Source organism: Ailuropoda melanoleuca, chromosome 9 (genome assembly GCF_002007445.2).
Source record: "Ailuropoda melanoleuca isolate Jingjing chromosome 9, ASM200744v2, whole genome shotgun sequence".
NCBI classification, from domain to species: domain Eukaryota; kingdom Metazoa; phylum Chordata; class Mammalia; order Carnivora; family Ursidae; genus Ailuropoda; species Ailuropoda melanoleuca.
Window position 1 is genome coordinate 62,465,219 of NC_048226.1, and position 26,807 is coordinate 62,492,025.

The 26,807-nt window shown below is 41.5% G+C and overlaps 1 protein-coding gene across 4 annotated transcripts in view; it reads left to right on the forward strand.

Annotated features, from left to right (window-relative positions):
- Positions 1–2,866, forward strand: part of TMEM67 (transmembrane protein 67) — a 45,824-nt gene extending 42,958 nt beyond the window's left edge. For 3 of the 4 annotated variants that reach the window (XM_019796856.2, XM_002916608.4, XM_034668305.1), the window contains 2 exons: positions 480–622; positions 1,653–2,866. In XM_019796856.2, the coding sequence (XP_019652415.1) occupies positions 480–622; positions 1,653–1,733 (224 nt within the window). In that variant the 3' untranslated portion in view covers positions 1,734–2,866. Of the gene's footprint in view, positions 1–479; positions 623–1,326; positions 1,362–1,652 lie in introns of all 4 variants that reach the window. The other variant, XM_034668304.1, reaches the window with a different exon arrangement.
- The last annotated feature ends 23,941 nt before the right edge of the window (positions 2,867–26,807 follow it).

The window sequence follows — 26,807 nt, forward strand, 5'->3', positions numbered from 1 at the left end:
CTTAAGGCAAGGGAAACAAAAAACAAGATATGAAATTAAACCGTAGAGGACTATTTAAGACACAAATTATAGCTCACTGTGCACTCTTCAGTCCTTGCTGGTTTGTTTTTTTTTTTTTTTTTAACTTTATCTTAGAGAATCTTTCTAAGATTCTTTGGCCTTTAGTTATATAAACAAATAAGGGGTATTCATTACCTGGTCTTTGAAAGGTATTGACTATATTCTTACACTACTAGCAATTACCAACCGTTGGTACAAATGTTAAAATTACTTTTTATGAGCAGAATTCCTTGACTAACTTTTGAGATTAGCAAATTTTAATCCCCTTTATTTTTTTTGAAAGCCATGAAGTATCATAAGTAATAGTTTCTGTTACACTATTTTTAAATATCCATATTTTATCACTGGAAATTTATCAGAAGTTTGTTCTATTTCAAAATTTCTAACATATCTTATAAATCGCTTTTTTAAAAAAATAGATGAAGGATATTCTTTCAGCAGTGTTCTGTATTATGGGAATGAAGCCACTCTTCTTATTTTTGATCTGCTGTTCTTCTGTGTTGTGGATTTGGCTTGCCAAAATTTTGTTCTAGCAGCCTTCCTTACGTACCTACAACAAGAGGTAAGTTTAAAAATTTTTACTGGATTTTTTTTAAAACAAGTACTTTGGAGGTCGGTATTTTATAGCAGAGAATAACAGTATGTGCTTTCACTAGGAATTTGTTAAGATTTAGAATATGATTATTCCCACCGAAAAAAAGAAGAAACATTTCAACCAATTACACTCCTTCAGGGTCTGAAGTACTGGGGTATTGTGGAGGGCATAAGTTGCCTAAGCAAATGTGAAAGGAATCCAGTAGGAAGACATTTAAATTGCTGATCTCCTAGATACCAGAAGTAGCAGTAGTTAGAACCTGAAACCAATTTTACCATATATGTTTACTAACTAAAACTTAAAAAAAAGTTGAAATTTTTAAAAAGTAGCAGTAATTAGAGTTCCCTTCACCCTCTGCACCAGATGTTAATGTAACAAAAAGGCAAGCTCCAGAGAGCACGGGAGATCTATCTAGCTCAGGACTCAGCCACAGAGAAGCCCCTTTATTGGAACTGTCACACATTTTCTACCTGTGTGGATACAAAACAATTGCTGGATGGGGATGGAGACTGAAGTGGAGATTTTTAAAAATGACAGATTTGTTTTGGAAATGCTATTAATATCACTCAGATATTCCCCCATTATGTCAAGGAAGTATATGAGTTAGTAATATATAATTTATCAGTCTTTGACAGAGATCTAAAATTATAAACAAATTCTGTCCCTAACAGTTCTTTTGATGTTTCCATAGCTTTTAGAGCTAGAGGTAAGTTGCCTTGCAAAATATGTGATAATGTATTCCTGTGAATATGAGAGGATTTGTATTATTAATTCATCAAAATGTATTCTAAATAGGAATAGGCACTTCTTTGATATCATGAAAGATGGTAAATACTCTTGCAATAATTTTGTGTATCACCATGGAATACAGATGCCTGATACATGAAAGTAAATAGCTGAGAGAATTAGCTAGTTTAATTTAGATCTTTTAATTGATGTGCATATTTAATTTTCTTTCTGTATTTTTCATTCTGAATTGTTTTAACTTTTTTTCCAGATTTTTAGATTTATACGTAATACAGTAGGACAGAAGAATTTGGCATCCAAAACATTGGTGGATCAAAGATTTTTGATATAATTTTTTGAACGGATAACCTAAAGATAATATAGTTGTGGCAAAAACAGTCATCAGGCTAGTTTGCCATAGTTTTTAAAACTTTTAATACAAATTTTTCTATTTTTATTTGTTTTCTAATCTAAAGAAAGATTTATTTTTATAACTTGTGGATACATAACTTCTTTGTGAATATATAATGTGATATAATGAAGAATCTTGTTTTCCCATTTGTTTTGGTACTTAATTCACCAACTCATAAATTAGATACACTGACAGTGGGGCAAAAGAAGTCTAAGTGTTGCTGTCAGCAGAACACTTTTTAATGATAAAACAGTCCCCATCATTGGTCTTTGTAGATAATTTTATAAACTGGGATTTGCCTGCATTTTCTCACATTGACAAAATTATTTAATTCCAAGTTCAAGCCTGGTATTTTGTAGTTTTTACATATGTTATGGTAAATAAATATTGGAAAATGTTTTCAAGTACTTAGAAATTTGAAATTGTATATTGCTAACTCAATTTGCCTCATTTTAATTGCTCACCCTGTTTGGCAATGGACTAATTCCCTGTTGGATTAATAGGCATTTCGTGAAATGGTATATATTCATTCCTTTGTATACCTGTATTGTTAGGTCAATATGTCCTTCCTATCAAGCATGTATTTATCTTAAATATCACTTACATTTAAAAAAAAGCCATAATGTATGACATTTTCCCCAATATAGTTTTTCAAACATTTTAAGTTACTTAACATTTTAAGAACACTCCCAAAGTTTTGCTCTTTAGTTATGTTTAAAGATTATAAATAATGAACTGTAAATTTATTGTGTTAAATTGACAAGGTGACTTATTGAAAACAAACTTAGGCCTCATAAGTCAGTAGCCTTGTATTTTTTTTTAAATAAGGAAAAAAATATTAGGATCCAAAGTGTAAATTCTGAGCCATGTAGTTAATAATTTTCCATGATATGATTTTCAGTGTATACCATGGACTTGAAAGGCATCTTCTATTTTAAGTATAATGATCATTAACCCCCAAACCATCATTTCTTACTGCCTCTTCTGTTAACATTGTGTGAATACTTAAATGTAATGCTATGTAAATACATTGTTTATATTTTTGAATTGAAAATATGGAGTAAAACATTTGATGTCTCTGTTTCCTGTTTGATTAATATGTATTTCATGAAATAACATTTAGGAATGAACAACACCATCGCGGCAGGGGTCCCAAGTCTTTGCCAAATTTGAGTCTTTTACATTTCTTTGAATCTTAAGGATAACTGAGGAGAAGGAAGTAGGGCTAAGAAGTCAAGTATTTGAAACTACAGTTTCTGAAGGGTCAAACTACAGGAATGCCTTTATAAAAGCTGCAAAGAGAAATAAATGTAATAGTATGGATTTTAAAACCACTTGCTCAGAAGCATATGAAAGAAATTCAACCCTCATTCCACACATGAGAAGTTAATATTAGTGTGAATGTTTGAAAATGGCATTTTCAAAAAATAGGATCAGTTGGCTCACCTAATAAATTCACACAGAGAAAAGTCATTTTTAAAAATCCTTCTACATGAGTTTTTTACAATGTCACCTTTTATTTTGGTTAGATACATAAAAATGTGTCCAGATTTTCATACACTGTTGATTCCTTTGTTCACATTGCTACAATTTAAATTCTATGATCAGGTGCCTAATTTTCCATTAGATCCATAATCTTTTGTCTATTTCTGTAGAGCCAATTTACTGTACTTTTCATCTTATACCCCCAATTTTACTGATGACCTAGAAACATTTGATAAGTCTCCTCCTCATTTCATAATGAAGCAAACTCTCAGTTCACCTAGAGGTTGTTTATAAGCTGGTGTGTGTTTAGTGTCCCCCATAGAAATGCATAGGCCCCTAACATAATTCTGCAGATCAGTCTGTGTTATGAGATGTTTATATTTGCTTATTTCTCTGGCACTGCTGTCCTAACACTCCCTTTGGAGAAGGCTCCGCTGCTTACCCAGATTGAGAAGCATTCAAAATGACCACTAACTCAGTGCTTGCAGGCATGAAATATGTATCCTTTTGGTTGTCTGCAAATATTGACAAATAAAAGCTGAGGGGAAATAAATATAAGGCAAGGAGCTGTGTGGCTTAATGGAAAATGCTCCAGATTTAGTAACAGGAGCCCTGGATTCAAATTAGAATTTTGCCCCTGTCACTTACTAGCTTTGGGACCTTAAAACAAGTCATTTGACATCTTTGAGCTTTAGTCTGCATCTCTACAATGGAAATAATACCCTTTGTTTACCACTTGTTATAAGGATGAATTCATGAAGATAAACTTGTAGCAGTGAGTAAACTATGAACACTAAAATTTTTATAATTTTTACTTTAAAACATCTGCCTCCAAATCTATTTTCTATCTTGGTAATAAATTATTCCATAACATTAAAACCCAGATTACTGATCTCATTAACGGACCAACAAAAATCTGAGCCTGCCTTCTACTTCAGCCACCCATCCTCACCAGGAAGAGGCCGGCCCTGGTAGATGTCACAGCCGTCGGTGACAGGAGGCAAGAAGGAGCTGTTGTAGACATGGTTTGTGGTACAAATTAGGAAAAAGGGAGAGAATGGAATATTGTCTTGGGAAGGGAGAGTTTCATTTACTCATGCATTTATTCATTCAAACAATATTTCTACCTCTTTCCACTCCACAGCCTATCAGAAGGGTCTTACAATTGGTAGAGGAAGCAGATGTATTAACCAGTAATTACAGCGATCTGAAAAGTGCTACAGCCATCAGGGTGTGATGGGAAAGCTCTTAACTGTGTATGTGTAGTCACTAGGACTTCTACCTGAGAAAGGTGGTATTTGATCTAAACAAGACAAGGCCAGGGATGCCTGGGTGGCTCAGTCCGTTAAGCGTTGGCCTTTGGGTCAGGTCATGATCTCAGGGTCCTGGGATTGAGTCCCCTGTCAGGCTGTCTGCTCAGCGGGGAGCCTGCTTCTCCCTCTCCCTCTGCCCCTCCCCCTGCTTGTGCTGTCTGGTATACTCTCTCTGTCAAATAAATAAAATCTTTTAAAAGATAAATAAACAAGACAAGGGCAATCAAAGCAAGAAACGGTCTGTACTCTGAGACAAAGCATATAGCAGTTGGGCACTACCGGTAGTTTGAATACGGAAAACATGTATTCTTTAGATTTTTAAAATTTGCTGTATGTTATGATGTTTTGACATCTTAAAATTTTTTTCTGGCTAGGGAGACTTAAAACATTTTTGCTGGGATTGGAATTTCAGCAGAGGGCATATGTCTGTCTGGCCCGTACACGCCAGGAAGCCGTATCCCTCTGCCTTAAAATCATCCCAGGACCAGGTACCAGGCAACCAAGTACCACGCCTTAGAGCTCACTGTAGCTTCAAGCCCCCTGTCATTATTCAAGCTAGCCAGTGCTGTTTCCCCTGGCCTGCCTTGCCTTTCCTGCAGAAATGCAGAAACTGATAAAGGTGGGGACCTAGGCTCTCCCCTGGCTCCTGTTCTGCCTCCTGACCACACCGGGTGCTTCCCTGCAGCTCCATGTGATGTGCCTGCGTGGCCTGCCTCTTGTTTCTAGGCCCTGTGAGAATCATAAACATCCGTTTTCCTGAGCCTCTCCTGTGTCTCTGGGTTTCCCCACCTGACTGACCGTCACATAAAACAACACAGAACAGTTCATTTGGGGGTTTTGGAGGGAGAGGAGGTTGGAAAGGAAAATAAAGAGTTTCATCATTAAAGATTTTTACATCAAGCCACAGTGTATACAGAGTTTAACCAAGGGAAGTGTACCAGCTGACTAACACCCCGAAGAGGGAGTGAATGGACAGTGGAGGCAAGAAGGGATCTTCCATAATCAGATCACCCTGGAATAATTGGTGGCCTATGGCATAGGAGACTAGTGCTTCTGCCCTCTGTTGCCGGGCTTCATATCATGGTTCATAAAAATTTTTTTTAAAAAATGCATTGCCTATAAGGCAGCAAAGGGTGGTGGTTGACAATACAGAATCTGGAGCCAGACTCTGTGTATTCAACTCCCAGCTCTTGCTCGCTGAGTGATTCGGAGCAAGTTACTTAGCTCTCTGTGACTACATTCCCCCCTTTGTAAAAGGGAGTAGTAGTACCTACCTCTTAGAGTTTTGGGGAAGATTGAATGAGTTCATGAGCATACAGTGCCTGGCACATAGCTAGTACTATGCAAGTGTTACCGCAGTAGAAGTAACGGTAGTAAGTCCTATTAATATTTAATTCTGAAAGAAAGACCCAGATTAGTCTCTCTGGGGCCAGCCGTAAGACAATGTCACATTGCTGGGAGTGCTAGAAGTAGGAGTGGACAAACTGCTCACCACAAAGCAACCTGTGGGCTTAAAAAAATAACTTTGCATCTATTATTATTACAAAAAAGGACATGGCTGTGGATCTGCCCAAGTTAAACAAATGACCACTGGACGAAGTCTAGAAACAGATCCACAGATCTGCAGTCACTTGATCTGTGATAGGCAGTGCAGCGAGGACAGTGTGGTTTTCCACTGGTCAGCTGAATATCACGACAGAAAAAAATAGAATCCTAATCCCTATGTCGCACTCACCCAAATATCAATTTCAGGTCAATGGTAGATAAAAATGTGAAAGGTTAAACACTAAAGGCTCTAGAAGATAACACAGGAAAATATATTTATGACTTTGGGGTAGGCCAAGGTATCTTAAGACCCAAAAAACACTAACCTTAAAGGAAAACACCGATAAGTTGGACTTTACAATTTACATTAAATTTACACTATGTCTATTTCCATTAAATGTAAGTGTAAACTTGAAATTTATATGAACTCCGTTCATCAAAAGATACCACTGTAAGAATGAAAAGGCAAGCCTCAGTATAAAAAAAATATTTAGAAACGTGTTATCTGACAAAGCACTGCCACCCAGAATAAAGAACTCACCAAGTCAATAATGAAAAGTCAGACAAACCCAATACAAAAACGGTCAAAAGCCCGAAGAATGCATCTCTCAAAAGAGGATTTCCAAATGGTCATTAAGCACAGATGGAAAGTGTTCCGTTGGGTGGTTGGTTATCTCAGTGGGATAGAGTTGCCACTAACAGCACCAACGCTGTAGATTTGATCCCCAAACAGGCCAACGGGGGACTAGTTCCTGTATTTAATAAAAATTAATAATTTTTAAAAGCGCTCCACCTTAGTCATCATGAGAATGCAAAATAAAATCATGGAGACACCCCTCACCACAGAACCACAAAAATGGCTACAATTGAAAAACCTAAAAGACCAATTGTTGCTAAGGATATGGAGCAAATGAACTTTCAGAGCTACGTTTATTATGTAAAGTGGAGGCGATCAGTCTTAATCTGTAACTTTCCACTGGATTTCTTTGTATCGTCAACCATGAAAACAGCTCTGCTCTGTGTGTGAAGCCAGGGTGACAGCAGATGGCAGCAGAGGGCACCCTAAACCTTTGCGGGTTTTCTGCAGAGCCCAAAGACTACCCTGCTCCCACTCCCCTCCCTTCACTCCTCACTTCCATTGTCCCAGCAGAGGGTGGGGCAGCGCGGATCATCTCGTGTACTGCTCTAGATGGAGGCCTCAGGTTTTCAGCTCAGGCTTAGGAACGGAACGCTGAAAATGGAAATACACTTTCATCTGTCTCCTAAACAGAGGGTCACAAAACAGGTCATGCCTAAGAAGGGGAAAAAAAACTAATTACTGAATGATTATGGGATCCTCCTCTCCTCATGTTAATGAAATACATATTTATATTAAAATCCTTTAAAAAAAAACCGAACTATCCAGAGTATGTAATACCCCCTTTACAAGTTTCCCCAAATGGGGACTCTATGGGACATTTTCTTTACATACCTACCTTTCTCTTTCATTTATGAGGATTCCTGTAATTATGCTGGGCCCACCAGATGATCCCCAACTCAAAACCCTTAACTTAATCATATCTTCCAAGTTCCCTTTACTGTGTAAGGGATTTTTGTATTTACAAGTTCTGGGAATTAGGATGTGGACATATTAGGGGGCCATTATTTTGTCACAAGCACTAAAAAGAAAATCTACAGGGTACAGGAACATAAAACCTAAAATACCTGAAATAGTTTGAGTTGTCTGGAAAGGCCTTGTGGAAAGGACATTTCAGCCAAGGCATAAGAGAGGAGCAGAAGTCAGCCAGGATGATGGGGTGGGAATGAGGATGAAGATTTCTACATAGAAGAAACAACATCTCCAAAGGTCCTGTGGTGGGAACAACCTCATTTACAGAGGTCCTGGGACAGCCATTTCACAGAACTGAGCGACTGTAAAGAAAGGGTTTCTGAGAGTAAAAAGTACAATTTCAAAGCAAGAAAAAAGCTAAGTGCTTGCTTTGCCTAATTCCTATTTTTCGCCTTCCCCTTGGCAGCAACCAGAGCAAGATTTTGTGTTTAGTTTCAGCTGGCTAAATTTGGTTCCATGCAATGAACATTCCTCATTTTCTGGAGTCTCTCTCAAAGTCATCGTTACATACAGTTTCAAAGGATTGTTACCTAGAAGGCAGAGGAGACACCAAGCTCAGAAGACAACACCAAGGCCAATGCCCTCATCCTGTTTGGGCAAGGTCTGCTCCTTGCTGGGGGCTGGCCATTACTCTGATCGTGTTTTCACAATGGCAGTTTTCTTTCGCAGCCACTCATGTGAGTTGCTGAGAGGCAGAACTGACGCAGCAGGAAAAAACAGCTGTTCACAGAGCAGGGCATTAAAAACAATTAGTAAAAAAAAAAAAAAAAAAAATCATCGAGCTCTTTTCCCCCTTATATCAGTCACTATTGAGCTTTTTCCTCAAGCCTGCTCTGACCAGAAATAATTGTAGCCTAGTGTTTGCATGGCACTTTGATTCCCAATATTTTAATAAATTTTTGGGTTTCATTCCATAGTATTCTTTTTAGCTGTCTCTATCATGAGCCCAGCAGTGCCAGCTGCCAGAGAGACTCATTACCTGGGCATTTTCAATGACACTTTTGTAAGTTATGAGATCACGTTTGCTCCAACCCTCAGAAGGTAAAGGATTACGAGATTTTATGCTCCAGAGTATTTATCTTAGACACTAACCAAATCAGAACCCCAAACCCATTTTTCCAAGTCTGTCTGCTCTCAATTATTATCAATCTGGGAAGAGCCTTCATTTAATGGCTTGTTTGCTGTTTTGCATAATTAGATAAAGAGGCAGAGTGGAACTGTATCTCAGAGCAGAAGCTTTGAATTCTGAGGATCTGGTTATGAATTCTCCATTTCCTTTGTGTGTGATTGTAACCAGATGCTTCAACCTCTATGAGCCTGTTCTTCATCTCTAAAAACCGGGTAATATTGGTCTCAGGAGGGTCACTGTAAGGCTCCAAGGGACAATGCTGGTCAGTTACCTGGAATAGGTGAGTGTACAATGAGTGTAGTACATCATTGTGATTGAATTATCACTCTGACAACCACAAATTAATGTGACATGTTTACTTATTTGAATACTTCTGCATGTGTAGACAGGAAAATCCAGAGGAGGAGAACTGACCCAACATAATGTTCCAGAAAAAGAGTAATAGTTTCAACTGGCCAACAAGCTCAATATGGAACAACATTGGGATGAGGTGGTTCATGCAATTTATGGCCCCATTAGTTGAGTATCCAAAATAAAGGAGGAAATGGCCCTGTTATGTGCTGCTCACATCTTATCCATGGTATTGTGTCTAGTTCTCGATGTACCTGGTTTTAAGGAGCCTGATAAATTGGATTTTTTGGAGGGTGGTGATCAGAATGGTAAAGGCTCTAGAGATGCCCCAGCAAGAATAATAGAAGGAACTTGGGGCACGGGTGGCACAGTGGTTAAGCATCTGCCTTCGTCTCAGGGCGTGATCCCGGCGTTGTGGGATCGAGCCCCACATCGGGCTCCTCCACTATGAGCCTGCTTCTTCCTCTCCCACTCCCCCTGCTTGTGTTCCCTCTCTCGCTGGCTGTCTCTATCTCTGTCAAATAAATAAATAAAATCTTTAAAAAAAATAATAGAAGGAACTGGAGAAAAGATAAAGCAGGACCATGACAGCTTTCTTCAAATATTTGTCCCATAGAAGATGGAGTTAACATCCATGTAGCTCTGATGTACAAACTAGGATCAATAAATGGAAGCTAAGGAACAGTGGATTTCAGCTTAGGAGAGGGAAGAACTTTATGGTATTTTAGAGCTGCCTAAATAATAGTGGTTCCTTGTCCTCCAGGTCTTCCTACAGATGCCTTATGGCAAAAAGTGTGGGATACAGAGGTGGGTTACCTGCCTTGGGGTAAGGATGGACCACATGGATTCCATGGTTCCTTCCCTGTCTGCCACTTGGGTGCACACACAAGACCTTTCCAGCCAAAATCTGCCGTCAAAGAAGGGTGTCTTTTTGGCGAGCCTTAAGAACTGAAATACGAGAATAATTCAAGCAGGTTGCCTTGCACACAGCATAAACTCAAGTGTCAGAGACCATCTGAGTCATACCAGGCTCCCGGTTGTATAGTTCTACCATTTTGACAAATATAATTTATTCCATGACATATGTGTCTAAGTCCATAAGTGACAAACCTTGTGATTAGGTTTGCCCCGAGGGGTCCTGTAAATAAGAAGTGATTTAGGAAAGAATCTGAAATACAGGCAGAACAAGTGAAACCTCTTTGACTCTTCTTCCCCCTGAAAGAAATGAGGTCCAAGTTTAGATATATATTTACTAGGCAGATTTGAGAAAGGAGTAGAAAGTATACTGGACTGGAAGCCAAAAGGTTGGGCGTTAGTCCTATCTCTGTTGGTAATGAGACCTTGGCTAAAGCAGGTATGGTTCCTGGGCTTCTGCCCCATCATTTGCTTCCCAGTGATCTCTTGGGCCTCTTCTCTCTCTGATTCCAAGATCCACAGTTGATAACTTTCTACACATGAAATGTTGGATGAAGACAATGTTCATATTGAGTCCACTTGTCCTTGGACAAGTCATTTCACCTAAAGTTGAGATCTGTGTATTTTTAAATGATAGATAGTAACCTTGAGAGGACAGGTGGTCAGGATTTATAAGAAGTATAGCAGTTTAAACTCAGACAACCCAAGTGAAAAAAATGTTAATGACCTTGACATTTGGACATGACCTGAAATATAGAGTGTACCATCACAAAGCTCTGAATTACTACCCTAAAATAAGTCAACTTTCAGAAGAACATTGCCAGCCACTTGTAGACTATCCATTCTCCTCTCCTTTTCCACAGAACGCTGGTTTCATTTGGGATGGATGGAATGTGTTTAACTTCCATTGTGTAGCGGCCATGTTTCATGGTGGTCGGTGAATGACAAGCAGAAGTCCACTAGACGGGGCTTCTGAAAAGACTACTGACTTCCTCATAAAAACTTAGCTGGCACATGCTTTTGGTCTTTCCCCTCTTCCTGAAATGTGGTTATGATACCTGGAGGTGCAAAACCATCTTGAGCTCGGGCGTGAGGATACAGAGCAGGACAGTATGGAAGACTGGGTCCTTTTTTTTTTTTAAGATTTTATTTTGAAGTAATCTCTACACCCACTGTCGGGCTCAAACTTACAGCCCCACCAAGATCAGGAGTCGCAGGCTCTACCGACTGAGCTAGCCAGGGGCCCCAAAAGACTGGGTCCTTGATGACTATCTTAAGCAGCTCTATCAGCCCAGGGCTGCTTCTGCTTCTTATTACTGGAAACTATAAACCCTTACTTGTAGACAGGTATCTCTTACATGCAGCCTAATGCAACCCTAACAAAATACTCCTAAACAACTCCTTCCCAGTAAGCCCACATCGTTTACACCAGAGTGTGAATTTTGCTTGATACCCTCCAGAATGTTCTGCCTGCTAAGAGGTAGTTGCCTACGTAACCATGTGTGATTCAATGCCATGGTAGAGGGTCCTCCTCTTGTATCTTCCTCTCGGCCTCTTTCTTGTAAATACGCTATTCGTGTCAGAATTATTAGACACCCTCAACGACAGCAAGAATAACAGGTGGTGAGCATCAGCCATGTTCCCTAAGCAACTTTTGATTCATTGACTGACTTCCAGCAGCATTGCTTAATTCAGACACGTTTTATAAGAGAAAAGAAAGCATTCACTCAAAGTTTCTTGCATAACCCCTTAAGTTATACTTATACCATAAAACTACATTTCAGTGCTAAGAAGACAAAGAAAATATTACTAATTGTTTAATTAATTCTTATAACACATTTCATGTTAAATGTATTACTCTAGCTTTTACAACTATTTACTTTGTAGCATAGTGGATGGAGTCTCTTGTAAAATTATGAGCGTATTGCATTTATGCCTGTTTTCTAGAACTCACGGACACTTTCACAGTTGTAAGTGGTCCTATGAGTGCATACCGCCTTTGCTTTGATGACATGTGGTTGGTTGTATTTATGGTTTATGCAATGCTGAGTCCTTGGTCCGGGTGCTATGCCATTATAATAATTTCCCTAGGGGGAGAATCGGTTCTATTTTGTAGCAGTGCCCTTAGTGAAGCAGTTTCCAGGTATGCCTGCACTCTATTTAAGAACAGACCATCGGCATATTTCTCTTTTTCCTGCAAGGATTTGGCTCCTTTGTCCCTTTGGAGAAAACAAGCTGCCTTCTTGGATCTCTCTCACTCAAGCCTACCCTCCAGATCGTGAGAGCCCCTCTATCTGTTCTTTCCTTGTGTACCCTTCACTAACCATCCCGTTCACTTCCGAGGACTCAGGCTCGCGTTCCTCAATCTCCCTCCGAGCGTGCCTGCTCCCCGGGTCCCTCCAGTGCAGCCCCAGGCGGCTTCTCTCTCTGACTGTGCAGGTAGCTAGCCAGCTGGTTGGCTCCTCAGAATCTCTTCAGGTTTCCACAAGGAAGGCAATCACACCAAACATTCTGTCATTTTTTATTTTTAACTTTCTGAAGATTCAGGGGGCCCCAGTCATGGCACAGCTCCCAACATCTCCTCTCTCACTTTGTCTCTTTCTTTCTCCCTCTCTCCTCCTCCCCCTTCCCCCAGATTCACCCAGGAGCTCCTGGTGGTGTGACAAGCCGAACTCCAGCTTCTGCAGACCCAGCTTCTACCCCAGGCAGGAAGGGTGTTTCCTCATGAAGGCAAGCTCTCCCTGGGAGGAATTCTTGTACCAGTTGCTAATCAGATAGGTGTCTGCCATCTTGTTTCACTTACCATCACACCCCAAAAGCATTTGCTTACATATTTTCATGAATAACTAGAACAAGTTCTGGCTCGCAGAATCATTTCATGACCTCGGACTTTAAACTTTGCTTTTACAAGTGATAGTACAGTAAGAGTATACAAACAGAGGGTTGGGACCTTTCTTCAATTTGTGGTGGTCACGGAAGCTGACAGTAAATCAGGATAAAAACAGATCCTCGAAACCCAAGCCCCATCTGGCAGATTTACTTCTGTTACGGTCACATGTTAAGTGTTCCTAGTTTTACATACTCCAAATCATATCAGATACATGGCATCTGCTACTGAAACTCAGTCATTGAAATGAAAAAAAACCCAAGTGACAAGAGAAGATGTCCCGAGTGGGTGGATCAGGCACTTCTTTGGGTCCCTTAAGTGCAAGGATCTCAGGAAGGACCCAGGAGAGACAGAGGGCCCCGAGGCTGAAGGAATGGCCAGGTTAAGGAATCTTTCTAAGTACAAGATGTGAAGTGAGCTCAGCTGACTAAGCAAGAGGTTAAAATAGAAGCCAAACACTGAAAATGTTGCCAACAATTGGAGAAGGGATTTCTACTACAATGGAGGTTGCTACTCTCTTTTAAAGAAAAAAAAATTGAGCCAACTGAGGCTAAACTTTGCTAATATTACAAAAATGTGTTCTCTGTTAAAAATTACACATTCAGGGGTGCCTGGGTGGCTCAGTCGGTTAAGTGTCTTCCTTGGGCTCAGGTCGTGATCCCAGGTCCTGGGAGCCAGCTCCCTGGTCAGCAGGGAGTCTGCTTCTCCCTTTCCCTCTGCTTCTCTCCCTGCTTGTACTCTCTCTGTCAAATAAATAAAAATAAAATCTTAAAAAAAAAAAGGATTACACATTCAAGGGGTGCCTGGATGGCTCATTTGGTTAAGTGTCCAACTCGTGATTTCAGCTCAGGTCATAATCTCAGGGTCCTGAGATAAAGGCCCACGTGGGGCTTTGCTCTCAGCGGGGAGTCTGCTTGGGATTCTCTCCCTTTCCCCTCCCTCCCCTCTGCTCCTTCCCACTGCATGTGGGTGTTCTCTCGCTCCTGCATGCACGAAGATAAATAAATAAAATCTTTTAAAAAAATCACACATTTAAATGAAAACCATTCACCAATGTTCCAATCTTCTGAGAATACCCTGTCCTTTAATATTCAGATGAAATGATGAGCTTCCAGCCCCCACCCCGTATATTACGAGAAGTCCTGCCTCCTTCCAGTATTTCTAAAGATTCCTGGTCAGGGGTGCACGAGTGTGTGTGTGCGTGTGCACGAGCATGCATGTGCTCATGTGTCACGGCAGAGGACCAGAGTGTCTGGGAGGTGGGGTGGCTTACGCTCTTCAAGTGACCTCTCACTCTGATTCTGCCATATTTCTGTTTCTCGTCTCGCCTCCTACAACTACAGTTCTTGCTCATACCTTTTTGGCCCTAAAAGGGCCCCTTCATTCCCTCAAAGAAATAGTAGCGCTAGACAATGAAATGTCAGCTTTCGCGGAAGGTCCGGAATAACAGGACGGGCTACAGCCTGGCACAGGTGGAAAACAACCTCAAGGTGAATACCAGGCCTTGCTGTTGTGGGAGCCCTTCAGCCTGCTGTCCCCCGCGAGGAATTTACATTGTTGTCTTTCCTGTCACCTTGGCTGCTGTGCGCTGCCGGAACCTGCCTTTCCCTCTGCTCTGACCCTTCTCTCTTCCAGCCTCCTCTTGAGAAGTCCTCAGCATTTCCAAACAGTTCTCTTGCCAGGCGTGATTCTCAAACGTCTTATATGGATGAAGAGTCTTGGGGAGAGCAATCTGATTGGAAGTTAGGAGTAAAGGCATTATTTCAAAGTCTCCTTTGTTTAAAAGCAAGCTGCTTTGACTTGGATTGTATGTTATTTGGAGTGGGTTGGGGGTCTAATGGAGGGTAGAGGAAAGGGCTAAAGCCACTACTGGTATGTCCACCCCTCATTTTACCACGGCAAACACACATTCTCTCTTTTTTACCTACAGAACAATTCGGCTCTCTATCAAAATACCTCTTTCTGGAATATGCCTTGCAGAAATCACCTTTTCTTTTTCTTTTTTTTAAGATTTTATTTATTTATTTGCCATAGAGAGAAAGAGAGAGAAGCAGGCTCCTTGCTGAGTAAGGAGCCCGATGTGGGGCTCAATCCCAGGACCCTGGGATCATGACCTGAACCGAAGGCAGACGCTTAACCATCCGAGCCACCCAGGCACCCCAGAAATTACCTTTTAAAGCCAAAAGCTCCCTCCAGGTTTTTCTCAAACAAAAGACCAGCCTTGTCTCTTCCACCTTCCAGAATGCATAAGCGGCCTTAGACATTTCTTTTTAAAATAGCAATTGTTCCTTTTCAGTAAAATACATGGAATAAGGATTATTAGTATTCAAAGAGTGTTCAGTCTTCGTTGTGTTTCTAGGATGCTGTCAAGTTTTACGATGGGGAAAAAGAAATCCTCAAATCCTAGACTTTACTGGGCCTGAGCACTAGTAGCTTACCTCCCTCATTAGTGAGTCACAAAATTAAGGCCCTAAGAAGTTCTGTGGTGGGCCCAAGGTCACTGGTAAGCCCCTCACTAGAGAGCTGGGATTAAAGCCTCCTCCACTGCTGCTATGATCATAGTTTAATAGAGACAGGACATAATTTGTTCACCCTCCTTGCTGAATGCAAAGAGTGTGGCTCAGAATTCTTATAAACATGACTTATGGGTTTAAATTATATGCAAATGACACAATTAGACATGCAAAATATGCACATATCTATTAGCTACACGCGGGGAGGGAAATTTATGTTTGTATTATCAAAAGATAAACAGAGCTTTCTTTACGGCTCTGCAGATTACAATTTAAATTGCCATAGAAAAATAACAGTAAATCCTCATGGGCCCTTGAGTCCCATCCAGGCCTCAGAGTTGAATCTGGGTTTTTTCCCACCAAATAGCTGCTTATATCTCTTTCACATTATTAAGAACGACACCGTTCTCCGTCTCTAACACACACTTCTTACATATTTAAACCTTTTTTCTGATCATAAAAATAATAGATATTCGTTTTAGAAATTTTGGACAATACAGAATAGTATGAAGAAAATAAAATAAATGCTATCTGTAATTCCATCACTGGAAATAACCACAGAATCTATCTTGGCATTGGCTCACCACCGCAGACATTTTTCTTTGAGTCTTAGATGATATATACCATACTTACACTTTTTTTCCATATTGGGATGTGCATTGCATTGTTTTGTAGCCCGCTTTTAAAAAAAAAAAAGTACATAGAATAAGCATATTCCCATGTGATTAAATATTCTTCAGAAATTGATATTAAGCCTGAATCCTAAGCCATCTTGGGAAGTTACTAATTTTTTTCCCCTGGGTATCTATCATGTATACATGAGGTATAATGTTAATAAAATTGTTTTTCTCTTGTTAATCTGTCTTTTATCATGGGGGTCTCAGCTAAGAACTTAAAAGGGGAGAGGGGAAAATTACTTTTCCTCCCCTACAATAATCTTCTATAAACATTTTTTTAATCCATCTCCTATTGTTAGACCTTTTGGTTATTATCTATTGTGAACATTCAACTATGTCCTAACCATTTGGAAGAGCAAACAAGCCGAGTTTAGGAGCAGAAGGAAAGGTCTATCTGGTGCACATACCAGAAGGTGACGCAAGAGAGCGCTTTCCTCTTTCATCCCCCGCCATCAACTTGTGTTTCACACCCCACCCCGCCCCCAGCCCTGGAGCTCCCCAGGGCCCCCTGTCTTCTCCCTTCTTGCCTTTACCTCTCCTCCGCCCCTTTGTCCTGTTCAGCTACTCGTTCCTCATGCCTCTGACTCCGATTTTGAGTTGCTCAATTCCCCCTGATTTGTCCCGTAATGAAGCTGTCAGGGGATAAAGGAAGGTCGCCCTGCCTGGTTTGATCCCGGAATGATTCAGCTGCAAGACTGGAGCCCCAGAAAGAAATGACGAGACATTTCTTCCCTGTTGTGTGCCCAGTCCACAATTTTTACAGAGTGGTAGCCTTGAAGCACTGTGCAACTTGTTTGGGAAATGACACTTCCTAAAATCCACAAACATTTAACGAGTTTCTTTTCCAATCTAAATGCTGAGAACCACCATTTAGCTGAAGCTTTGCATCTATCCTTGATTATTTCTTTAGGAGAACCTTCTAGAAAATAATTTCTGGTTCAAATGCATTTTAAAATATTCATTTTTAAGTCTGGTGATAAATATTGCCAAATTGCCCTTTTGGTATAAAGGTTATACAAAATTACATTTCCACCAGTGCTGTCCAATTATGCCCCAAGCATTGGGATAATCAATTCTCTTTGGTAGGCAATTTGTGGTCTCTCATTGTTGCATTACTTTGCATTTCCCTAAGGTGTGTGTTTCAAAATTTTAATAATTTCAAAGTGTATTTTTCTTTTTAGTAAATCAATAGATTTTTAAGGTTTTTTTGTCTATTAATTCTGAGATAATTTGAGACAACAAGACACCAGGGTTTGTTTTTTTTTTTTTAATTTTATTTATTTATTTCACACACACAGACAGAAAGAGAGAGAGAGAGTGGCAGACAAAGCGAGAGGGAGAAGCAGGCTCCCCGCTGAGCAGAGAGCCCGATGGCAGAGGCTTAACCGACTGAGCCACCAGGTGCGCCTGGAGACACCAGGGTTTTTATTGTATTTCAGAACTCTACAGTACCTATGGCTGGAAGTGAAAAGAAACAGTGATCATCTAGGCAATCTTGTTGTTTTGCAGATAAAAACAAAAATAAAGCCCTGTGGTTAAAGAAAAATGTATCCAATGAAAGCCATAGTAGTTGAATTAAACAAAAATGAGATCATTTTTCAGCAGCAAAACTTGAAAAACAGCAGTATATTTCAATGTAAGCAATATTTTGTGGTATGCACTTTGTATAAGGTTGTTCAACAATGTACCACCAAAAAACAAAAACTATACCAAGATTTCTTTCAAGCAAAGAGCCAACAGTTAACCTTGAAAATGCATAGAACGAAGCTAAATAGATCGTTGATGACATAGTCAAATTTATAGAATGCTGTCAGCAAGTAATGGCAAAAAATAAGACAAAAACACTTTATAGGTGAAATACTTCCATATTTTGGTGGGAAAAGCACTCCAGGTGATGTAGTTCATGTGTACTTTTCATTGACTTGAATCTGGTTGTATTAGAGGAGTTTCAGAAGATCGAGTGCACTGTGAGATACCTCTGTGTGGTCTTAAGAACTTATACAGCAGGAGCCCCCAAGACCCACAGCCACTTGTTTGGGGAGCAATATTCGATCAACAAGCAATTATTAAGGGTTTATTCTGAACCAGACACTACAGAGGATCTACTGAGATCAAAGACAAGAAGTCTCCATCTTGGAAGAGTTCCATCTGATGGATGAGAAAGACAACACAAAACAGTGTGGTAAGATCTGTGATCATACTATCTGAACGGTTGTCGGTCAGTCCCTGCGAGTCATCAGCTTCAGAAAAGCTGGAAACAGGAGACAGACCAAGGTCAGATGCCAGAGAGAGACAGACAAGTTGCCAAAACCTTGCCCTTAAGTGGAACGCAGCGCTGGCATGGAGCTGAGGTCGGATGCCTTCAGCAGGGCTGTCAAGTTAGGTCAAGGGCAAGCCTGGAGGACAGATGTGACATCAGACGTGGCAGGGGTTATGGGAGAGGCAGAGCAAGGGAACAAGAGATCTGAGGCAGGAGACCTGGGAGAGCTGGGGCAAGAGCATTCACTAGTGGAGACTTTCTCCAAGATCTACTAACCCTTCCCTCCCAGGAGACATTTCACTGCTGGTCTTAAGGGCCGTACAACCCAACTGAGTAGCTAACTCTAGAGGTGTGTACAAAGTGGTGGGCAAATCACCAACTAGGATCTTCAGGATTTCATAGAGGAGGTAACAGAGTGTGTAGGCGGGCTGCTTGAAGGGTGGAAGGTTAGGAAAACAAATGCTGCAGGTGAGGCTGGTAAGTCAGGTCCATAGCCAACATTCACCAGGCACTTTCTATTAGACAAGCCGTGTGTGAAGCACATTACAGGCGCCATCTTGTTTGAGCCCCACAACAACATTGTGGGGTAAATGGTTATTAGCCTCAGTGTGCACGTTAGGAAACTGAGGTTTAGAGAGATTATGTAACTTATCCATGAGTTTAGACTGGAATGTGGGTTCTAACTCCAGAGCTGGACTTCTAACTATTACTATTAACTCCTAAAGCTCCCAGGGGCGCAATTACAGTGAGCCTTTTCAATGTGTGAAAAGGTCTGGGCTTTCTCTTGTAGCCAGTGGTGAGGAATTGAAGGTGTTAAAACCAAGGACTGACATGTGTTGGGGGTGCGGTTTAACACCATCAGCATAAGCTTTAGAGGGCTCAGGTTCGAACAACTGCTGTTTGACTTTTTGAGAATCCTTGATCACGATAATTTCTCAGGCCTCAAATTCCTATGCTAAATTAAGAATAACAGTGTCTTCTTGCTGGAATGCTAGGATACTTAAATATGAAAATGTACATGAAAGCAACTTGTTAACTGTCAAACTAAAAATAAATATTAACATTTATGATTTCTACTGTATTTCAGAAAAAGCAAGGCAGTCAGGGATAGAGTGGTGGGGGAGCCACTGGGGTTGATTGTAATGGTCTGGATGAAGGAGGGTGACAAGGGTATCGGCTAAGGCGGTGGCAATGAGAGTGGGGAGGAAGGACATATTTAATGGCCAATTAAGACAGTTTACAAACTGGACTAAATGATTGGATTTGGGGATGGAAGGGAAAGAGGGTCAGGATGATTCAGAGTTTTCTCTGAATCACCAGGTGGATGGTGATGTCATCAGTGCAGGAGGAAGGGTAGGCAGGATAATGCATTCTATTTCAGGAATATTGTGAAGAGGTGGCGATGAGGCATCCAGCGAGTGGAGGTGGTGAAATACGAGTGGGACTGTGAGTGGGGGGCCCAGAAAAGACGTGTGCCATAGACTCAGATTTGGACCTCGCTGGGTACTTGCGTTACTAAAACTATTCGAGTAGGTGTGATGTCCAGGTCGAACATATAAAGCTATGGCTTGTAACCCTATAAAGCGAGGGAAACTTCCCAACTCACACCCCAAGATAAATGCTTCTGCAGAAGCCCAGTTTGCAAAAACGGATCAAAAGAAAGCTTTTCTTCTCAAATCTGGAGCGAGTTGCCTGGAGCCCACTTTGTGAGACAGCCTCTGAATGGGCCTCTCAAGCCGAGCCCAGCTTGAGAACCACCAACTCAGAGCAGGAAGAGAAGGAAGAGGATGAATCGCCATATTGAGTCTGAAAGAAAGCAGCTGATACAAAATCAGATTGGAATTTTCATTTTGGATTTTGTAAAAAGCCGCTTTGAGACTCCAATTCTTTTGGAAGCCTCACCCAGTCACATGCAACACTAATATTTTTTCTGACCTGCTCTTACAGATGCCTGACACTGTGCAATGTCTGTACTTGCCTCCTGGAAGCCATGGTGCCATGGGAGTCAAGAGAGCTGCCTGAGAGCTTAGACTAATGTCTGTTTTCAAGTCCACGCACCTTGGTTTTCCTCCTCAGAGGTGGTTGTTGGGTACATATCTGCTGGGTCTCAGCACGGAGGTAATCACATTTGTCACAGTTACCGGGAGACTCTAACGTGACCTCTAAACTCGGTAAGTGTGACTCTTTACTCAGAGTTGTTGAATAAAAGTTATCCTAACAGGTAAGCTTTTTAAAAACTTGAATTGATTGAACGCTTCCTCCTAATTACACGAATTGGGTCTGCTTATGACTTCCACGCTGCGAAGGCCTTCGCCCCAAATCCAGTAAAAGCCGTTTGGTTTGGTGGTTAAGTCAGAAAGACCTCATCGCACGATACACAGAGACAATACGAGGAAGGAAATGAGGCGAGCAGACGGAGCCTGAGAAAGAGAAGAAAGGACGAGTGACATGTTTAGTGTCACCTGGGAAAAACAGCGACAACACAAACTGCAAACACTCCAAAGTCTCAGTGATTTACTACGATGAACGTTTATTTCTTACTTATTCGAAGTTCACTGTTGTGGGTGTTTATGACTGGCGAGTGGCCTCAGCATCCTCGCCGGGACCCTTTGCCGTTCGGGGACGGGAGTGGCGTGGAGAGCGTGGGGGGGCCAGGCCTGAAGGTGCGGGCAACACCGCCCTGCACATTCCATGGCCAGAGCCAGTCTGGAGGCCGCGCTCGGCCGCAGGAGGAGCTGGGGAGGGTGGCCGAGCTGTGCGCTTGGGAGAGGATGGAGGCAGCTAGCCTCTCTCTGTGACAGATGCCGAAGGAAGTGCCTATGCTCAGGTTTTGTGAAAATAAGGCAAAATTAATCCCTCGCATAAAACATTCCAGTCTGTTTCTTCTTCTTTTATGAAAGTCTTACTCCAAAAGACAGACAGAGGTGAATATCGAATCCCCTCAACCCTGCCAGAAATATCAGTTAATTCCTAAGCCGAGGTTAATTACCACGTTTTCAAAGGCACCAAAGAAAATGTTTATCACTTTTCCAGGTAAGGCTCAATTCTGAAACCGTTATTTTGGAAACACGGTATTTCAAGTAATGGAATAAAATGCATTTGTATTTGATGCAGCTCAGCATTATTATATAAGCCCTTCCTTTACAAACTTCTCATAGAAACTTCTTCACATGCTTACCCGAAAAAAGAATTTTTAAAAAGCTAGACATATACCCACTGAGTCATAGAATAATTGGAATTCTGACAGGAAGATAACTGTAAAGCAGTTCTTTAAAAAGGAACACCATTCTGCTTTATTTAAACTCCAAAGTAGGTAAGCGTTTTATGGGTCGAGATTTTCTCATACAGGGTGTTATGCAATATACAGCTCAGCTTTGAATACTTTTCTCCTTTGTTCTCCCTGCACACGATGCACATGCCACTTGGTGACATCCTGGGTCTGGGAGGCTATTGGATTAGACTTTCTGAAAAGAAAAGGTTATTCGACATCATGTATAGAGAAAAGCTTTGATGATTCATAAAATTAAAGCCTTTTAGTTCCTGGCAGGGGAGATCTCCTAGTCAATGTGTTGAAAGGAAAGTGGCTGTATTATAACTTGCCCCCTGACAGAACCAAAGATCCCAGCTGGCTTTTTTGCAGGAAGGACACGAGCATCAGGCCAACGTGGATGAGACGACTTTTAAATGGCACAAAGTAGACAAAAACATTGTCAGCCTCCGAGAAAGAAGCTGAGTGAGTGCCAGTGAGTTCGCATGCTGCGGAAAGTATAAGGATTGTTCCAGTAAGTGTTTTCTCATTATGGGATAGTGCTGAAGTAAACACACATCAGGCTCGTGTGCCCCCTAATTTGCCCTGCACCCCTGCTCCAGGCCACAGAGAAATGTCTGACATGGTCTGTCTCAGAAAATACACATCTGTATTAGGAAAGGTGGTCTAATCAAATGTGACTTGGCTGAGAGTCCCAGCAGGGTCTTCCATCCCCTTCTGAACTTCTGCCTTCTTTCCGCCTGGTGTTTGAGCTTTTCTGCCTAGAGAGAGCACTTAGTAAAGGTGGACTTGTTTATCACCAGCGGCAGAACCTGATAACTTAATCATTTGTAGAGAGCTTTCAACTCAATAAAGGAAGCTCTTGGTGAGATTTCCTTTAGGTGTACCAGAAGAAAGTTCTGTGTTTTTCTTTGCTTTGCTATGATATACAGTTCTTTTTATGCCAGAATTCTACCCTTAATGTATTTTGGTCTCTACCCATTCTGATTAGATGCTGTCGCAGAGAAAGCAGTGAATCCAACCATGCGTGCCGCATGGTATTTAGAGTTCGTGATGCAGACCGCTGTGACATTCAAGGCAATTACAGGTGTATGTGGACAGAGAGTTCATGAATCAATAAAATAATTTATTAATTTCTCCAGAATTTATTATTTGACTCAGATAGTGAAACAGTCCCTCACTTCAGTTCTTTTTCAACCTTCTTGTGAAGGAGAAAGTCTCAACTTAATGATAGTTACATGTTTCTTCTTCTTTATTACTTTCTGTTCTTTTTAAGGAAAGAACAAGTTTCAGGCTGAGAATCTTCAGTGGGCAATTTTTTAAAAAAGATTTTATGTATTTATTTGACACAGACACACACACACACACACACACACACACACACACACAAGTAGGGGAAACAGCAGAGGGAGAGGGAGAAGCAGACTCCCTGCTGAGCAAGAAGCCCAATGCAGGGCTGATCCCAGGACCCTGAGATCATGACCTGAGCCAAGGGTAGACACTTAACTGACTGAACCACCTGGCGCCCGTATAGTGGGCAATTTTATCTAGCTAAAACTTAGTCATGTTTTAATACCATTATTCTTAGTTTTAGTTCTTGTCTGTGGATAGCAAGTCAAATATATGTCAGTTATCAACTAATAGAAAATTTTCTTTTAAAATCAATAATTAAAATCCTAAAAAGGGAGTCGCTTTAAAGGAAAATATTGAATGATAGGGCAAATGGTTTGTGAATGAGTCAAGATTGAAAAACACCGGTAGGGTGGGAAGAACACTGGTCTGAGAGCCAGAACGCCGGTTTCTGTCCGTTGCCACTAAGCAGCTGTGTGACATGTGGCAAGTCAATTAACCTCTCTAGGTCTCAACTTTCGCAAAAAGTTGCAATACATCAGTGCTTCTCAGTTTGGCTACGCAGTGGAACCATGTGAGGAGACTGTAAGACTCCCAGCACTTGGGCCACACCCCAGACCAGTCCTGTCAGAATCTCTGGGAGTGGGACCCAAGCCTCAGTATTTCGCGAAGCTCCCAGGTGGTTCCAATGTGCTTCTAAATGACTTACAAGGTCTTTATAATGATAAGTTTCTGATTTGAAGATAAAACGATAGGTTATGTAAAAGATTGTACGAATATAATCTAGAAATATATCAGCATTTCCTATAATTAGCTGAATGAACCAGCTTATCACCCTCATTCATGGATTGAGATATTCAAATAAGCATTGCACACATCTTCCAATTTGACACGGGAACTACACTGGGGTTATACTGGTGAGCAAGGCAGACATGGTCTCTTCCTCATGGAACCGACAATTTAATGGAAGAGGAGCTAAATAAACACACCACAATATTTCTATGTTAGAGAATGTTGGAGAAAAATGGGGACACAAAGGAGGGACATCATCCGTGAATCTTAATTATTTAGATTCTAGAAATAAAAATCAAAACATTCCCCTGTATGGTTGGTGTTCTATGTTACCTGGGCCGCCAGCTCACGGTAATGTGACCTGTGCCGAATAGAAAAGCCAGGGGCGTGAAAATTTCCCGTTTGAGGTTTGCTACCGGTTTCGCACAGCGAAACTCTCAAATTGGCCTGGGGCATCTGGAGAGTCCTGCAACAAAAGTGAGAATAAAATCTCCTTCCGCTCTCCTTCCTACCCAGAAGGCACTTTGTATTGCTTTTGTCAAGTTTAAAGACTTTCTTCTATAATCTGCTTGAACACAGAAGAGCAATGAGGTGGAACCCGTATAAAGGATTCAACTAATGACGCGTGCTGTTTCAAGTAAACACTAAATATGCCTACATTCTGGTGCTCTTGTCCTTTGGAGAAGTGATCAACACTGATTTACACAGGAAAAAATCAGACATAATTTGAAATAAAAAGAAACCCTTCACTCCAAGAACAACTCTTGCATTAAGTAATTTTTGCCAAAATAAGATTTAAAAAAAAAAGCTAAGAAGGATAAAACCTTGTGACCATTGCTAAATTACGTTAATTCCATTTTAGTTTCTAAAACTAATGGGCCACAGTGAAAGTATTGGGAACCCACATCAACATTTTTAAGAAACATGTGCTGGAGGGGTTCTAAATAATAACGTAGCAACCTAGAAGTCTAAAGGGAATTTCCAATTGACTATGTGTTGACTGTCAGGATGCTATACATAGGGACAGTCCTGTTGCATTAACTCTATGTTGTATTGACTGAAACGAGGTACACGTGGACCATTGATCAGAGTTCTGCCATGGTGGGCATGCCCAAATTTCCACGACACGGTCTTCCCTCCTTCTGCCGTAAGTGCTGACCACTTGGCACTTGCCCAGAGCTGTGAGATCCGTAAGCTCGGAAAGCAAAGGACCGCCACGCAGGGTCTCGTGGTTCCGGGGTGTTTGTGGCGGCCTCCACAGGAAATCAAGTACACTGTTTTTCTGTTACTAGCTCCAGGCAACAAGAGTTCTTTGTATGTAGTCTACTGTTGCCAGTTCATTCAATTCAAATCTACTCTTGTTTTGCTCTTTCTCTCAGGCATTCTGGGTTTTTCCCACTTTCTCTGGTCTTAGTTCCCACTCAGTCCATGTATGGAAACCCAATAGTTTGGTCTTACTTTAGTGTCTATCATCACCTCAAACTCAGCAAACCCAGCATTGACGTAAGCAGCTTCCCTCTGGCGTTTCCATTCCCAGTCGGCTCCCCTTTCTTATTTTTAGTCCATGACACCAGTGTTCCCTTCTTCCTCCTCCTCACTCTTACTAGACAGCTTGGTGTTGGTACTTCACTCCTGAGCTTCTGCAAGCTCTTCCGTCTCTTCCTTCAAAGGGCCTCTCGGTGACTCTTCCGTCTCCCTTCCAGTTCCTCCCACCCTGCTCTACCCCCTGGTTTCACACGCCAGGAACCAGAGGGACTTTTTAGAGTCCCTTGGCCTCCAGCATGACCCTCCACAATCCAGACTGCATGCTCTCACTGGGCAAGTCTTCCTAGACTAGCACCTAAAATAGCACGGCGGCCACAACTGTGCTTAGGGACTCCCAGTACTTGCCTGCTGTCTAACGCACTGATGAGGAGTGCTGCGCTGGTGTGGCAATGAGCACCGCTGCTTATACTGAGCGTGTACTCTGTGCCGGGCCTGGGACCAACACTGTACATACAGCATCACTAATTCTACGACGGCTGAACCGAGGACGTATTATCATCCCCCTTGTACAAGAATGGAAACTGAGGATCAGTGTGTTTTAATGACTTAAATGGCCCAAAATTTCACATGTGAGGACAAAGCAGAGATTCAAGTCCAAGTTTAACTCCATGCTGTAGGTGTTATGCCATACTGCTTTTGAAAAGCTCACTTGGGTTTCCAGTTCTGTTCTGATGTGCACGGACCCTTCAGATCTGAGCTTGCCGCCTCCGGCTCTGCAGCAGAGCCCTCTGCTCAGTTAGGAAAGTCTCATCTCTGCTCCTCACATATTCCACACTGACTCCCTCCTCCCCACCTTTGCCTAACAGTCCTCACCCCGGGAATGCCCTCCCTTCTAATTTCTGTCTGTCTACATGTTACTCATTCTTCAAGGTCCTGGTCATGTTCAATCTTCAACATAGACCACTCTGAAGTCACTGATAGCCCGAACTGTTATTTCCCTTTCCTGAGATTTAAACGTAGGATCTGCGCTCTATAATTTACTCCTTCACGGTTTTGTTTCTCCAGTTACATGTAAAACTAGAGGATACACACGTTATGGAAACGCCTAGGAGACCAACAGACCTATGTTCCCATTTTTTGGCCTTGGGACCTCAGACACACTGTCTTCTCTGAAGCGGGCTTCCTCGTCTGAAAAGAAGATAAGACCCCTCATTTGGCAGGGTTGTTATTACAAGGATTAAACAACACCAAAAAAACGTAAAGCCCTACTGGAGGCCCAGCCCGCTGTGGTCTCTAAATGCTTGTGAGTTTCATCTTCTCTTTGAGGGTTGGGCTTGGACTCCTATTTAAAGAACTCTCGCAAGAGATTAGCAACAGCTCACGTGTCTTCGGTTGTATAACGGAAGGTTGAGTTGCACATTTTCACTGAGACTTT